General features: G+C 43.7%; 1 protein-coding gene across 1 annotated transcript in view; it reads right to left on the bottom strand.

The window, feature by feature from the left end:
• The window catches only part of LOC109622239 (protein RER1), a 33,031-nt gene extending 25,342 nt beyond the window's left edge, over positions 1-7,689 (bottom strand). Inside the window, exons 1-2 of the mRNA XM_020076492.3 lie at positions 7,066-7,689; positions 6,862-6,982 (exon numbers count right to left, since the gene is read on the bottom strand). Of these exons, the coding sequence (XP_019932051.1) occupies positions 6,862-6,927 (66 nt within the window). The 5' untranslated portion in view covers positions 6,928-6,982; positions 7,066-7,689. The remainder of the gene's footprint in view (positions 1-6,861; positions 6,983-7,065) is intronic.
• Between the last annotated feature and the right edge of the window lie 6,993 nt (positions 7,690-14,682).

Raw genomic sequence — 14,682 nt, forward strand, 5'->3', positions numbered from 1 at the left:
CCCTTCCCGGGAAGAGTGGACATCTGGATATTTGGAAAGAAGTATTTCAGACGGCATCGTATGTTGCCACCTCTAGAGATGGCTGCCTTCTCGAAATTCGAGCAGGTGCTGGTGTTTATTCTCGTGAGCTAAGGCTGTATCAGTCTTACTCACTTGGTAGACAATGCACCGTTTTTCAGGCCGAAATCTTTGCTGTTATGTGCGGAGTGCAATCAGCACTTCAGCAGCACGTAATGGGCAAAGTAATATACTTCTGTTCAGATAGCCAGGCTGCTATTAAAGCACTTGCTTCGGCCAACTCCAGGTCAAAGATAGTTATCGCTTGTCGAACTCAAATCAAGGAGCTGAATTCAGCAAACGCTGTTCACTTGTACCTATGGGTACCTGGCCATTCTTCCATCGCTGGAAATGAATTGGCTGATGAGTTAGCTCGCACTGGAGCATCACATGACTTCATTGGCCCTGAGCCAGCTATTCCGGTATCCAAGTATTGGGTAAAGCTTCAGATTGGCACCCGGGCTGCCACTCAGCACAAACAATACTGGAATAGTTTGGAGTCATGTCGTCAAACAAAATTGTATTGTACTGAGCCATCTCTAGAGGTGGCAAAGAATCTAACAAATCTGTCTAAGCATAATTGCAGCATGCTGGCCAAAGCATTTGTGGGACTTCCGCGAGACGACAAATAAAACGCGACCGATCAAATATAAAATCAAACTTGTTTTGTTTATTTCTCGATCAACACTGGCGTACAGTACTTTTTCTTCTTCCATCCTCTATGACTGGCGGCGCGCCAAAACAACGAGGGGCGCACGAATGCAAGTCCATGGCATTGTTGTTTTCAGCGGCACCACAGAGTCCCTCCCAGTTACACCAGGAACCTGACCCTGTGTCCGGATGGTGTAATTTGAGTCTTCGAGCTCGGCGATGAGTCCTGTTGGGTATCTTCTTCCTCACAAACAAATGCAGGCTTGATCCGGTCGATGGAAATTCGTTGAACCTTAGAGTTGATTTGTACGTCCATGTATTTGTCATGCCGCTTAATCACCTTAAAGGGTCCTTCATACGGCTGCACTAACGGTTTCTTGACTGCATCTATTCTTACGAAGACATGGCTGCATTTTGAGAGGTCACGGCTAACGAACACTGTTTGTTTAGAATGACGAGGAGGGTTGATTGGTTTCAGCTTACCCAGGGTGAGTTTCAACTGTTCCGCAAATGAACTCTGATTTACTTGCTCATTTATGCTTTCGAAATATTCACCAGGTAGCCTCAACGCTTGTCCATATACCAGCTCTGCCGCAGAACAGCCAAAATCGATTCGGAAGGCCGCACGTAACCCCAGCATTATCATAGGAAGTTGGTCACTCCAATGTTTCGAATCCACTGCCATGATCGCTGCTTTTAATGTACGATGGAATCGCTCAACCAAACCGTTTGCTTGGGGGTGATACGCTGTTGTTCGAACATGCTGAGATCCAATCGTCTTTGACAATTCCATGAATAGTTGGGATTCAAACTGCCTCCCTTGATCGGTGGTGATCGTCTCTGGTACACCAAAACGGGAAATCCAAGTCGTGCATAGAGCACGCGCAACCGTCTCTGCCATCATGTCATGCATTGGAACTGCCTCAGGCCAGCGAGAAAAACGATCTACCATCGTCAACAAGTAACGATGGCCATTTGATGGCGGAAGTGGTCCAACGATATCTACATGAACGTGGCGGAAACGACTGTCAGGCAAGGGAAAATCCGACAAAGGAGCCTTGGTGTGACGCTGAACTTTGGAACGTTGGCACTGGATGCAATTTTGTACATACTCTTTGATGTCTTTGTTCATATTTTTCCACACAAAGCGATCTGCCACTAGTCGTCGAGTGGATCGCAAGCCCGGATGAGCTAGCCCATGCACGTGTTGCAAAATCTTCTGCCTGTGCTGAGGAGAAATGTATGGTCTTACCTTGTTGCAAGAAGTGTCACAGTAGAGTGATCGCGATGCAAGTGGTGATTTCCGCAACTCGAGCTTCAACGCCGTCGTCGAACTGAGCAGGCCTTTTAGTTCCATGTCAGTATCCTGAGCAGCGGCGATTTCATCGTAATCAATCGGCATTGGTGTGGAGATAGCCTCTGTTCTGGACAGAGCGTCCGCAACGATGTTTGATTGCCCGCTGATATGGCGAATGTCACTGGTAAACTCCGAGATGAAGCGCAAGTATCGTTCTTCGTGTGGCAGCCGACTGTTGGGACTGGATGACATAGCATGAGTCAGTGGCTTGTGGTCAGTGTAAATAACGAACTGCCTGCCCTCCAGCATATGGCGAAAATATTGCACTGCCATTTTCATCGCTGTCAATTCGCGACCAAACGTCGAGTACTTCCTCTGAGCAGAGGAAAATTTTTCAGAATAGAAGCCGAGAGGGACCCACCTGTTTTTGTCGAACTGTTGGAGTACAGCTCCTGCTGCTGTGTTGGAGGCGTCTATCATTAAACCCATTTGCTTGGAAGCGTCCGGATAATGTAGAAGTGTCACTTCCGCAAGCGATCGCTTGCACTGCTCAAAAGCTTCTCTTGCTGCGTTTGTCCAAACCAATTTACGAGTGTCGTTTTTTCTGTTTCCAGGGATCAGATTTCGTAGCTCCATTTGCAGGTCGGTCGCACGTCGGATGAACCTTTTGTAGCAGTTCAACAGTGCAAGGAATCTACGTAGCTCTTTGACGGTGGATGGCGGTGCGAACTCTGTGACTGCTTTTACTCGTTCCGGCAGCGGCAGAATCCCATCTTCACTAACCTTGTAGCCTAGAAAATCGACGTTCCTTTCAGCAAACTTACTCTTCTCAACGTTAATGACGAGATCGTAGGATTTCAATCTTTCGAACACCGCTCGTACATGCGAGTAGTGTTCCTCCAATGAACGCGATGCGATGCAAATGTCATCCACGAAGACAATCACGAAGTCCATGTCGCCGAACACTTTATGCATGAATCGCTGGAACGTTTGACTCGCGTTGCAGAGGCCAAACTGCATGCGAGTGAACTCGTAGAGTCCGAACGGGGTGATGACGGCCGTTTTCGGTACATCTTCGTCCTTTACCGGAATTTGATGGTACGCTCGCTCAAGATCCAACGTCGTGAAAATGTGTTTTCCCTGGAAAGCGTTTAGCAAGTCATGGATGTGAGGAACAGGGTACCTGTCCGGGACGGTGATTCGATTTAAAGCGCGATAATCTCCCACGAATCTCCATTTCCCGTTTTTCTTAGGGACGCAATGCAGAGGGCTTGCCCAACTACTACTAGAGGGTCGGCAGATATCGAGATCGATCATTACCTGGAACTCCTTTTTAGCTGCAGCTACCTTGTCTGGTGCCATTCGTCGACATTTGGTTGCCACCGGTGGACCTCTCGTCTGAATATGATGGGTGACATCATGTTGAATGGCTGTTTTTATAGTCGTTGGCAGCGTGATTTCTTTGAATTCTGTCAGCAATTCATGAAATGGGTGATTTGATGCGATGATTGTTACGCTGTGTATCGGTGTGTTGGTTAATCCGCCGGTCGACGACACCTTGGTAAGACCATCGATTAAGCGGCGGTGCTTCAAATCCACCAGAATGCCGAATGCTGCGAGGAAATCAGCCCCAATTATTGGTATTCCAACGTCCGCGACTAGGAAGAGCCAATTGAAACGTCGTCGTAGTCCCAAATCCGTTGTGACAAAGCGCTTATCGTAGACGTGGATTTTGGTCCCGTTTGTAGCGTGCAGATCAAATGGAGACGCACCATTCTTCCTGTCCCTGTTGGTCGCTGGGATAATCGAGACATCCGAACCAGTATCGATTAAATATTTGGTGTTTGAGGTGCGGTCGTAGAGAAGAATACGGCGACTTTCCTGTAATGCGTTCACTCCCGCCGTTTCGAGCGAACGAGGCACTAGTTTTTTGAGCTGAATCGACAAGGTTCCCGGCATTTGATAGCACGACCGCCAAACTTCCTGTGGAACCAGCAAATGTCATCACTGGCAGTATGGCTAGATCGCGAAGTGGAACGACTGCGCGATCGGGATGTGCTTCGTTCTGTCTTCAGCCGACGAATCTCAGCGGTCAGTGTGGCGATTTGGGTTTGTAGATCAGCTATCGGAGATACTTCCATGGTGGCGGCGACGTGAGACGATCCCGGGCACTCCACCATTTTGTCAGCCATCTCAGCAAGCTTTCCAATCGTGCCGTCGCTTATGGCAAGGACAGCTTTTACGTTCGGAGGCATTCGTTGCAGGAAAAGCATTTTCATTAGATCGTCCGTAACGTTCAATCCGGCGGCAAGTTCCTGCATTTTTGCGAGCAGGTGAGTTGGTCGCATGTCACCTAAATCGCAGTCGCCAAGAAGCCGTTCCAAGCGTCCTTGTGCCGAAACTTGGAAGCGGGAAATCAGCCGAGTCTTAACAGCCTCATATTTGTTATCGTTGGGAGGATTTGTGACCAAATCTGCTACATGGCAAATAACAGATTGGTCGATTTTGGCGACAATATGGTAAAATTTGGTGTGGTCGCGAACGACGCCGGCTAGAGCGAACTGCGCCTCCGCCTGTGCGAACCACATCACCGGATCCTGCTTCCAAAAATCCGGAAGCTTTACAGCGACTCCGGCAGCGAGTGCCGCAGCCTCTTGAGGAGCGTTTCCTTCGTTTCCCGCGAGCATTTCGATTGTACGCGATAACTACGTAAGCGAACAGTGTAGCGAGCTTAGTTTCCGCGTCGGGGTCACCAATGTGGGACTTCCGCGAGACGACAAATAAAACGCGACCGATCAAATATAAAATCAAACTTGTTTTGTTTATTTCTCGATCAACACTGGCGTACAGTACTTTTTCTTCTTCCATCCTCTATGACTGGCGGCGCGCCAAAACGAGGGGCGCACGAATGCAAGTCCATGGCATTGTTGTTTTCAGCGGCACCACACATTGATTGGCCACTAACGATTCAGCTATCACATGCCGAAAATTCAGTAAGCTGATTCATTTTTATGTGATAGCTGTGAATCCGATAAATCCGGTAAACATTTCTAAAGAGAAATTGAAACTGGCAGAAACCTGAATTTTCAGGACGTTCTGTTGTTCTTAACCCGTTGTGGTAAGGAGCTATAGGCTGTCTTTACGCTTATGCGTTTTTACAGTGCCCTTTTCAGGGCGCTGTTAAAGCCCATTGTGGTACGCATATGCGTTAATACCCTCTTCCAGGGTATCTTATACTCTCAATATACGATGCAATTTGATGCTTGGGTAGCTTTTCGACAATGCGCAATGTGTGCTAATTGAAAGCAGATTGTTGATGTCATTCAAATGCGGTTGCTTTTTAAGTGGAAGAAAATTTGCATGCTTTTATAGTGCACTTTATAATTTCCTTGACCTTATATATGGTACAACCAATAAGTTATCGTTATGAATAAATAAAACAATTACAATTACTTTATGTTAAGTTACGGATAGTTGATCATTATTTTTTAAATTTGGCTAAAAAGGTCTCGATTAATACCTATGAGAAAATAATTTCATTTTCATTTTCATTTTGCAGCATTTGGTGGGGCAATGAGAGCGCAAGTCAGTCCAAAGCCGATGATAAGGAGGGGTAATGGCTGAATAGTCTTTGCTGACCACATAAACGCCATGGGATAGGAAAAGGGTATTTTGGTGTGGGATTAGGGTGTTGGTACAGACTTGACAATATCAATGCTATTCAGATGCAAAATAATTTTAAGGCTCAATAGTGAATCGCATACCTTCCAAAACCAAAAAACAATAATTCACAAAATACCAAGCAAGTCATAGAAAGAAAAAGCGCCCGATTGTTTATTTTGTCAATTATAACAAACGGAAACTTCTACCCTCTTCGACTCGCCAGTCACCCCGGAAAAAATGTCCCTACAGTTCTGGAAAATATATTATCCCCAATTAAGCCTTTAATCGAATTGTCCGCGTGGTCTTGTAGTACCCCTGCTAGGTAAGAATCAGTCATTGCCATGCATATTAAATGCTAGACATGACCCCATGGATAGCATTTGCATATGTAAAAGCTTTGCTGATGTGACTTTCCTATTAGGCAATTCTCTCATCTCATGTTTGTCTTCAAAACCTTATCAAGCTTAGAAAATTGAAGTTGATAAACAATACATTACAAGGTTCGAATTCCCATATAAGGAGATCATTCGTTTGCACTACAACACCATAGGAGATAATACCACATTGGCTGATTACAGTACAAATGTGAAAAATCTCCCTTTTCCCCCTATCCGCAACCCGGGGACGCGCCCTGTTGGATTTCGAAAGCCTCGGAGAATATTACAAACCTTCAATGGCATTCCCATACACTAACCCACATTGCCCATTCAGGGGTCTGACTTGGCCTATTATCCTCCCTCAGTTTGTAATATTCTCACCAACTTGGAATTATATTTTCCCGGCACATAAATGACTTCGACAAATGTTCGATATACTATGCAGCGTCATGATCAGTATAACTATATCAGATGACTTGAAGATCTGATTCTTACAGAATTGTTTGCCATTGATTATACATTCAGCTATTCCAATCATTACTGCAAAGGCCATCGACCACATGCCTGAAATCAAAGCTTCCTGGAAGATATAATCCAAGCCCAGGGATTAATACCTATGAGAAAATAATACGAACAAAACGCTGAGAAGCAGGCTTTGTCCCAGTTGGGGCTTGTTTGATAAACCAATGAATGTCTAGGAAATTGCTACAAATGCAACGATGTCAGCAGCAATAATGATAAGAAAGATTGTTATCTTTCAAAATTGATACGTGACCCTCAAATGTAGTTCGAGTTTATCATCCCAAGTCCCATTACCTGCGAAATCCGTTTGAAGAACTGTGACACCACATTCCTGCTCGGGGCCGACTCCTCGCTCATCATGATGTTGTTTTGATTGCTTCCAACGCCTTAGCCAGCGCTTTTTCCTTCCTGCTCTCTGCAAACAAACGAAAAGGGAATTGCTTTTTCAGCTGACGCGACAAATCCAATTAACAAATGGGACCGAACGAGTCATCATACCTACTAAACTTTAGAGCTGTTGCCTGAGCTTCTCCTCTTTCTCCGTCTCCGTCTTGGTGGAAAGATAAAATCAAAGTCTCTTTCCCCTCCTACACCACCCCGACCGAGAACACAGTCCCTTCAAGTTCCTCCTCTTGCTGCTGCTGCTGACGTTTCTTCCAGCATAAGAAAATTCCTCCAAAAAGGAAAACCGGATATCCCCGTGCACCTAGGAAAACCCTTTTCCTTCACTTCCGTCCAGCCAGCGGGGGGCGATTCGAGAATATTTGATGGGACGAGGTCGAGTCTTGCGACGGATGAATAATTGAGCAAAAGGGAAGATAATTACACCGCTGCTGCCACTCGCGCAAGAAAAACAGATGCGTCGATTCCCGTCGTCGTCCGTGGACGCAATTTTCGCTAGTCCAATCGGCAGCAACACGCACTTTTGCCCCCACAATCACGATTTCCGCGCGGAGGCGTGTCGAATAGTTCACGCAACAATCTCGCAATTTCACAACGATTGATTGTGGAAAAATTTCCACCAAGAAAAAAATCACTCAACTCTGCATAGAATTTTCGCAAGCACTCCGCGACAAGAGGACGACCGATCCGCACACCACCGATCCGTCAGCCGTCAGTCGTCGTCGTTCAAGGAGAATACATTTTACTAAGGTGGCGCAGATAAACATTGCAAACCACTGGTTGTCTCTTCCATTCTTCTGGTGTTCTTATGGAACTGAAATAGTGACGTCACTATTTTAGTTGCATAAGAACACCAGAAGAGTGGAAGAGACAACCAGTGGTTTGCAATGTTTATCTGCGCCACCTTAGTAAAATGTATTCTCCTTGGTCGTCGTTGTCGTCGTCGTCGCGAAACCACGTCAATCTGTCAAAGTGGCGCGAGGTGGTATAAAAAGAGGAGCGAACGCGGTCCAGAGTAAGGTCACGTTCTGTGGTTTTTAGACAGGATTGCACAATGGGCGATTTTTAACTATTTGTGGCCAAAACGAATTAAGGGGAGATTCACTCGAGGAGAATGGCAGATCCGGATTTTGTGCAAGTTTCACCTCTTTTAGTCTAAATCCAAGGGGAATGGCATATCCTTTTCTAACCGGAAAATCCGCATTTATCCGTTTATAACCGTCGCTATCCGCTGCCAACTGAGCTGCAGTTATAGACGCGGTTAACGACGGTTAGCAACGGACAAATGCGGATTTTTCCGGTTAGCAAAGGATATGTCATTCTGTGATTCGGAGTCGCGAAGCCTAGTGCTGTAGCCGAGGTACTACCTATGGCGGATCGGATGTCCCTCCAGCCATCTTCAAGTGTAGCTGCGCCAAGCTGTTCTTCCGTTGGTAGGGCCACTGCTAACTGCTGCGCGTACACTCTAAAGAATTTTCACGTCCGATTTACGTGAAATCCCTGATAAAAAATATCATAAAAATACAATAAATTTTATTGTTACAACACCATTTTTTCGAAAAATATTCACCATTATACGTATTGTAATTTACACAGCACACTCACCATTACCCTTATTGTTCTATACCATTCGGCGAATGGTAAATGGCACTTTTGCAATAAAAAATGGTGGTCGTTATGTATCTTAACCATAAAATTTTGAGAAAATTTTCATACGCTTTTTCGCGAAAAACAATAAAATGTATTGTGTTTTTATGAGACATTTTTAGGGCAATTTTCAAAAGAAAACAATATATCTTAATGTCAATTTCTTGATTTTGCTTTGGCTGACCAAGCCATGTGGGAAATTACACTGTTGAAAATGCTTTGACATCCATGTGCACAACAGAACACGTGCTCGATGAACAAATTGAGATTTGAAATTATGAAAAGAAATCCACGTACTCCGGTGAGACTCGAACTCACGACTCCCAATTCGCTAGACGGGCGCTTCTATTCCTTCAAGCTACGGAGTCACTCGACTATCTCCGTCGCCAGCAGGCCTAGAACTGAACTCGATTCCACAATCGCACATGGTTATCTTCTTTTCACAATCCAAACCCCCTTCGGATGGGATTAGATGAACATCTAACACATTGTCTGTTGTGCACATGTATGTCAAAGCGAGAGAGGAAGTTATTTTTAATTGTCGAGAGCTTCGGGCACTGCCTCCCAATCACTTATTGGTATGGCAATTAGTGTGCAGTCGGACTCTCGACGGGTCGGTCCTCGGCCGACCGAATACGGTAAGGGTGACCGTAGCACCTTACAAATGTCAATTTCTTGATTTTGCTTTGGCTGACCAAGCCATGTGGGAAATTACACTGTTGAAAATTTGTTCATCGAGCACGTGTTCTGTTGTGCACATGGATGTCAAAGCATTTTCAACAGTGTAATATATCTTAATGTTTTTTCATTGTTCTTACAATACAAATACAATTAATTGAATGGCGTCAAATGAATCGTTGTTACAATAAAAATACAATAATATTTGTTGTTATTTGTAAGCAGTTTTCGCTTTTGAAAATCCATAGAATTTATATTTCTCGCTAACATTTATATCCAGCATTCACGAGCACTAACGGCCTCCAGAATGATATGCACATTTTATGATAAGAATCAAACACTCTGATGTCTGTCTGGTAAGTATTGCTTGGCAGCTGTTGATAAGATCTTTTCAAATAACTGCCAAATATCACAAGTCAGACCTCAGGTCGTATGATCCATACCATAAATCGTTCACAATTCATGTGGCCATTAGTATCTGTAAATGCTGGAGAAAAATGTTACCGAGAAATATGAATTCTTTGGTTTTTCAAAGGCGAAATCTGTTTACATAACAACAAATATTATTGCATGTTTATTTTATCATCGGTTCAATTGACCCCATTAAACAAATTGTATTTGTATTGTTATCAATGGTAGTTTACTATTTACTAGATTCCTTTAATTTATTGGAAAACATTAGAAAAATCATTGTTCATCTTTTTCTTGTCGTAACATCCTCACTTGGCTAAAACCAGCTTTTCAGCTAGTTTTCTATAAGTACTTCCTCAATTATTCATTGAGAACTCCCTCTGCCAACACGGCTTGACGTCTGTCAGTCGTTGAAGTTTTAGCGAATAATATTCGATAACCGAAACATCTACTGTACTCAAATTTAAAACGAAAACAAAAAAAAATATGTCAAGTGATTTTGTAACTTTGCAGGCACTTTTGCAACTATTTAAAAACAACTTAAATCAATTTTTACTTATATGTAGTAATTTTAAATTATTATAGAACTATTGAAAAACAATCGAATCAATTAGTCACTAATAAAGCTAATGTTCACTTATTGTACGAACTATATGGGCTTGATTTCTATTGTAAAAAGTAACAATATATCTACTATGTGTTTTATTGCTTTTTTTGCACCGTATTCGACCCCCTGCAGAAATTTTTTGTCACACCACAATATGTTCCCACCAGTTTCAGCATACATTGGTTCGTTTCGCTGCTAGAAATTTTAAGCGTCTGTTACACTTTTTGGGTGGTGCATGGAATAATCGGTTTGTTTACTTGCTATTTTCTTTGGTGTTTGACGTGTGAACAAATATTTCAGACGATTGAACATTTGCACGGTAATCTATAAAGCAAAGCAAGACGCAATATTGTGAACAATAAAACCAGTCATATGTTAATAATATTTACCATGTAATGAATGGTAATTTTTTATCCGGGATATCACGTAGCTCCTCCTTGTTCACAAAATCTCAAATGTTACCTGACGTCAGTAACTATCACCCGATAATCATGGCGTATACACCACCCTGTTTGGTAAAATCCTCGATTAGAACGTGGTTGATTTGGTTTTCTGTTTGATGGTCGGGGGATCTCCAGGTGGCTTTGTGGATATCTTTGCGGGGAAAGAAGGTGCTTCGGACTACCATACCACGGGAGGCTGCAAAGTTTACGCATCGCTGGCCTCCTCCTCTTCTTCTTGGCGTAACGTCCTCACTGGGACAAAGCCTGCTTCTCAGCTTAGTGTTCTATGAGCACTTCCACAGTTTTTAACTGAGAGCTTCCTCTGCCAATGACCATTTTGCATGTGTATATCGTGTGGCAGGCACGAAGATACTCTATGCCCAAGGAAGTCAAGGAAATTTCCTTTACGAAAAGATCCTGGACCGACCGGGAATCGAACCCGTCACCCTCAGCATGGTCATGCTGAATACCCGTGCGTTTACCGCCTCGGCTATATGGGCATCGCTGGCCGTTATCATTCGATACGGCATGCAGGCTGTTTCGCCCGATTACCGGTCTGTACATTTCCTCCCTTCCTACCTGCGCGTTCATGTCGCCGACAACGATTTTCACGTCACGCGGCGAGCAACCATCGTATGTTTGCTCTAACTGCGCGTAGAACGCCTCTTTCTCGTCATCGGGTCTCCCTTCGTGTGGGCAGTGGACGTTGATGATGCTGTAGTTGAAGAAACGGCCCTTAACTCTCAACATGCACAGCACATCCTTGCGTTGATCGGCTGCCACCCGATCACACGTTGTCGCATCTTGCCCAACATTATAAATCCTGTTCCCAGTTCATTGGTGGTGCCACAGCTTTGGTAGAAGGTAGCCGCTCTATGCCCGCTTTTCCACACTTTCTGTCCAGTCCAACAAAGTTCCTGCAACGCCACGATGTCGAAGTTGCGGGGATGTAGCTCGTCGTAGATTATCCTGTCACATCCTGCGAAACCTAGTGACTTGCAATTCCATGTTCCAAGTTTCGAATCGTAGTCCTTATTTCGTCGCGTGGGTTTTTTGCCGATTGTATCGAGTCGCATTTTCTCCTATGTTATTCGCAATGGGGATTTTTACGGGTGGCTTATTGGGCCTACGCCAACACTCCTGTCTCGCCGGAGGGCCATCGTACCAGTTCTGTTTAACGTCCCAACCAACACTGGGATGACCACGCTGATGGGGCTACCACCTTGGATCTAGCTGGGCGAGGTGCAGCGTTTCTTACTCAGCCGCTGGATGCCAGAACAGGCGCTGTTTGAGCCGCATCTCCTTGGTGAACAGACGCTCGGATCGTACCTCCTCAATCTAGCTGAAGTCAGAAGGACAACAGTGCCCAGGCTGCACTACACTTTTTAATTTGACCCCCTCTAATCTGCACATCGTTCTAGTCTAGTCTAGTCTACACATACACAGCCATTCATTGAAAGAATCCTGGAAAATGATAAGATCGACTACTCCTATCGCTTTTCTTGTCATTATTAATTATTGCAGTGCATCAGAGATGCATTACAAGCATTAAAGCGGCCAGGCCTACTGTGCAGCGTTGTTATTGTTATTGAAATCAGAAAACGGGGACATCTCGTACCAACCGTTCCTTAAAAAGTGATAATAATGTACCGCATCGTTGGGAGTGACTATGCTAAGAATGTTAATGTCACTCCATGTCCTTTGGAATCCAGGGATGGGACAACGGTATTTACCCCGTATGCCCTGGCTTTTAAGCCTAGGCTTAAGCGCCTTTACTCGCTCTCTGAAACGAGATCAAAAGTTATGGTATCCAACCCTCCCCTAATAAACATTTACCTCTAATACTTTAATGTTACTGATATGGGTATAAATAAAAAAAAAATCAGAAAGATCTCACCATATTGATTCTTATTGGAGCCCTGAGCATTGTCCTTTTATCACGGACAATCAGTGGGTTTATCCTCGGCAATACGGCAACATTTTTTCAAGCTGCTTCAGATAGGATCAGCATCAGTAACACACTTTAGCAATTTCACCTTATTCAAACTCATTCAAAATGCTTTTGTGGATTACAGATTCCTCTCATCAACCAAAATGATCACTTTGAAGTCCCCATGCACTATTATAGATTCATTCGGAAATCAAAAAACTTTTTTCGAGAAAAATATTTTTGCTAGTTTTGGGTTGTTTACGACATACATCGGAAGTGACGTATATGATAGTGCATCATTGAACGCACACAGCGCAGTACACCCGGTACTGAAAAAAAGTGTCGCTAGTCGAAAAGTGTCGCTAGTCAAAACGTCGCTATTCGGTTTGGTGCTGGCGCCATAATAAAACTTTCATCGTTATTCAGTTTATAGGGATCCGGTAAAACTATCACAAATTGCGATAGACCCATCTTCACCACAATAATACACGGCGCAGGACCACTTTTGTACGGGGAAAAAATATAAGCTTGGCATCAAACCGTAGCACCACCAGCCAAATTACAAAAAAAACACTTCTTACCACTGCCGCATAAACTCTTCTCAAAATCCACCGGGCAGAATCACTTCATTTTTTTCTCTGCCGGATGGCGTAGCACCACCACAAATTTTTCTCATCTTTACTTCTTCATGGTTTGGTCAAAAACTTGAATCAGCAAACCACACGCACTATTGAGTCCCCCAATCATTTCAAATGTGATTCGCGAGTCTTTTTTTCTTTTCGGTATTCACAAATGCACTCAACATCACATAAATCTTTCGAATTCCAGCACAACTTTTCGTCTCCAAAACACGTTTTGTTTCCAGCGCACACAACAGTCCATATCTCAAGAATATTATTTAGTTCACTTTAACTCCTCTTTCCCGCAGGAGAATCTATCCGCTTTCTGATTGAATGCATCCCCAAAAGGACAACGGCACTGGCCACAGCGAAATTATTGGTAAATTATATTTCACACCAGCCATTTCGTCGGCCGAATCACACGCGGATACCCCTCTAATCTGCACATCGTTCAAACTAAAATTGGTTCAAATGTCATTCTGGAGTAAAACGGAACGCAGAATCAACACAAAACAGCAAAAACGGTTACCATTAGTGTGTTTTTCGATGCTCACAGAGTTACTAGAAGTTCAAATTAAAAAATGAACCCCGTTGGTTTGCATGAGGTGTCGTTCAAACCAACGAGGGTAGACGGTATCCACGGAAATTGAAACTGTTTGGGTCATTTGACCATCAAAACAAAGTAATTGGAACGCTACAAAATCACGCTAGGCTCAGAAAAACGAGCTCTTCTATTAGACTATAGAAAATAGCCATATTTTATTCACATAACAACCCAATTATGCGACTGACCTAAGATTATACCAGTACCTATAGGGCTATCTGACGTTTGATCACCCTTCTCTTTTTGGCTCCCGAGAAGGATTGGTTTGTTTGCATACGGAAACGTTTCCGTATGAAAATATTAAACAAAAAACTGCTATCTTCTGCTGCTGCTTGAGAGAGAAGGGTAATAATCGCTAGATTGCCTTATAGGGCAGTGCATGAAATTCTCTCCTTCTCTTTCACTCTTATAGAAATTTTGTAAACAACAAGGCCAAGAAATGTCAAAACTCCATACAAAATCAAAACAATGCAGTGCCCTATATGTCACAATGGTTCACTGCACGAACTTACGCTGGCCTGCTTACTCTCATAGAAAATTTTACGTTTGAGAGGTGCCGACACCGCCCAAACGTCAAATTTTGTGTGAGAGTAAGCAGGCCAGAATAAATTCGTGCAGTAATCCATAGATCTATCAACTGGCCGCAGTGACTTAGATACCCAACAAGGAATAAAAAATACCAGTACCTATAATCGCCTATAATCTCAATTTGATTCTATAAATTTTTCAATTTTGACTCGAATTTTAACGACTCACCCCGATGTGATTCTACT

Source organism: Aedes albopictus, chromosome 3, assembly GCF_035046485.1.
Source record: "Aedes albopictus strain Foshan chromosome 3, AalbF5, whole genome shotgun sequence".
Lineage (NCBI taxonomy): Eukaryota > Metazoa > Arthropoda > Insecta > Diptera > Culicidae > Aedes > Aedes albopictus.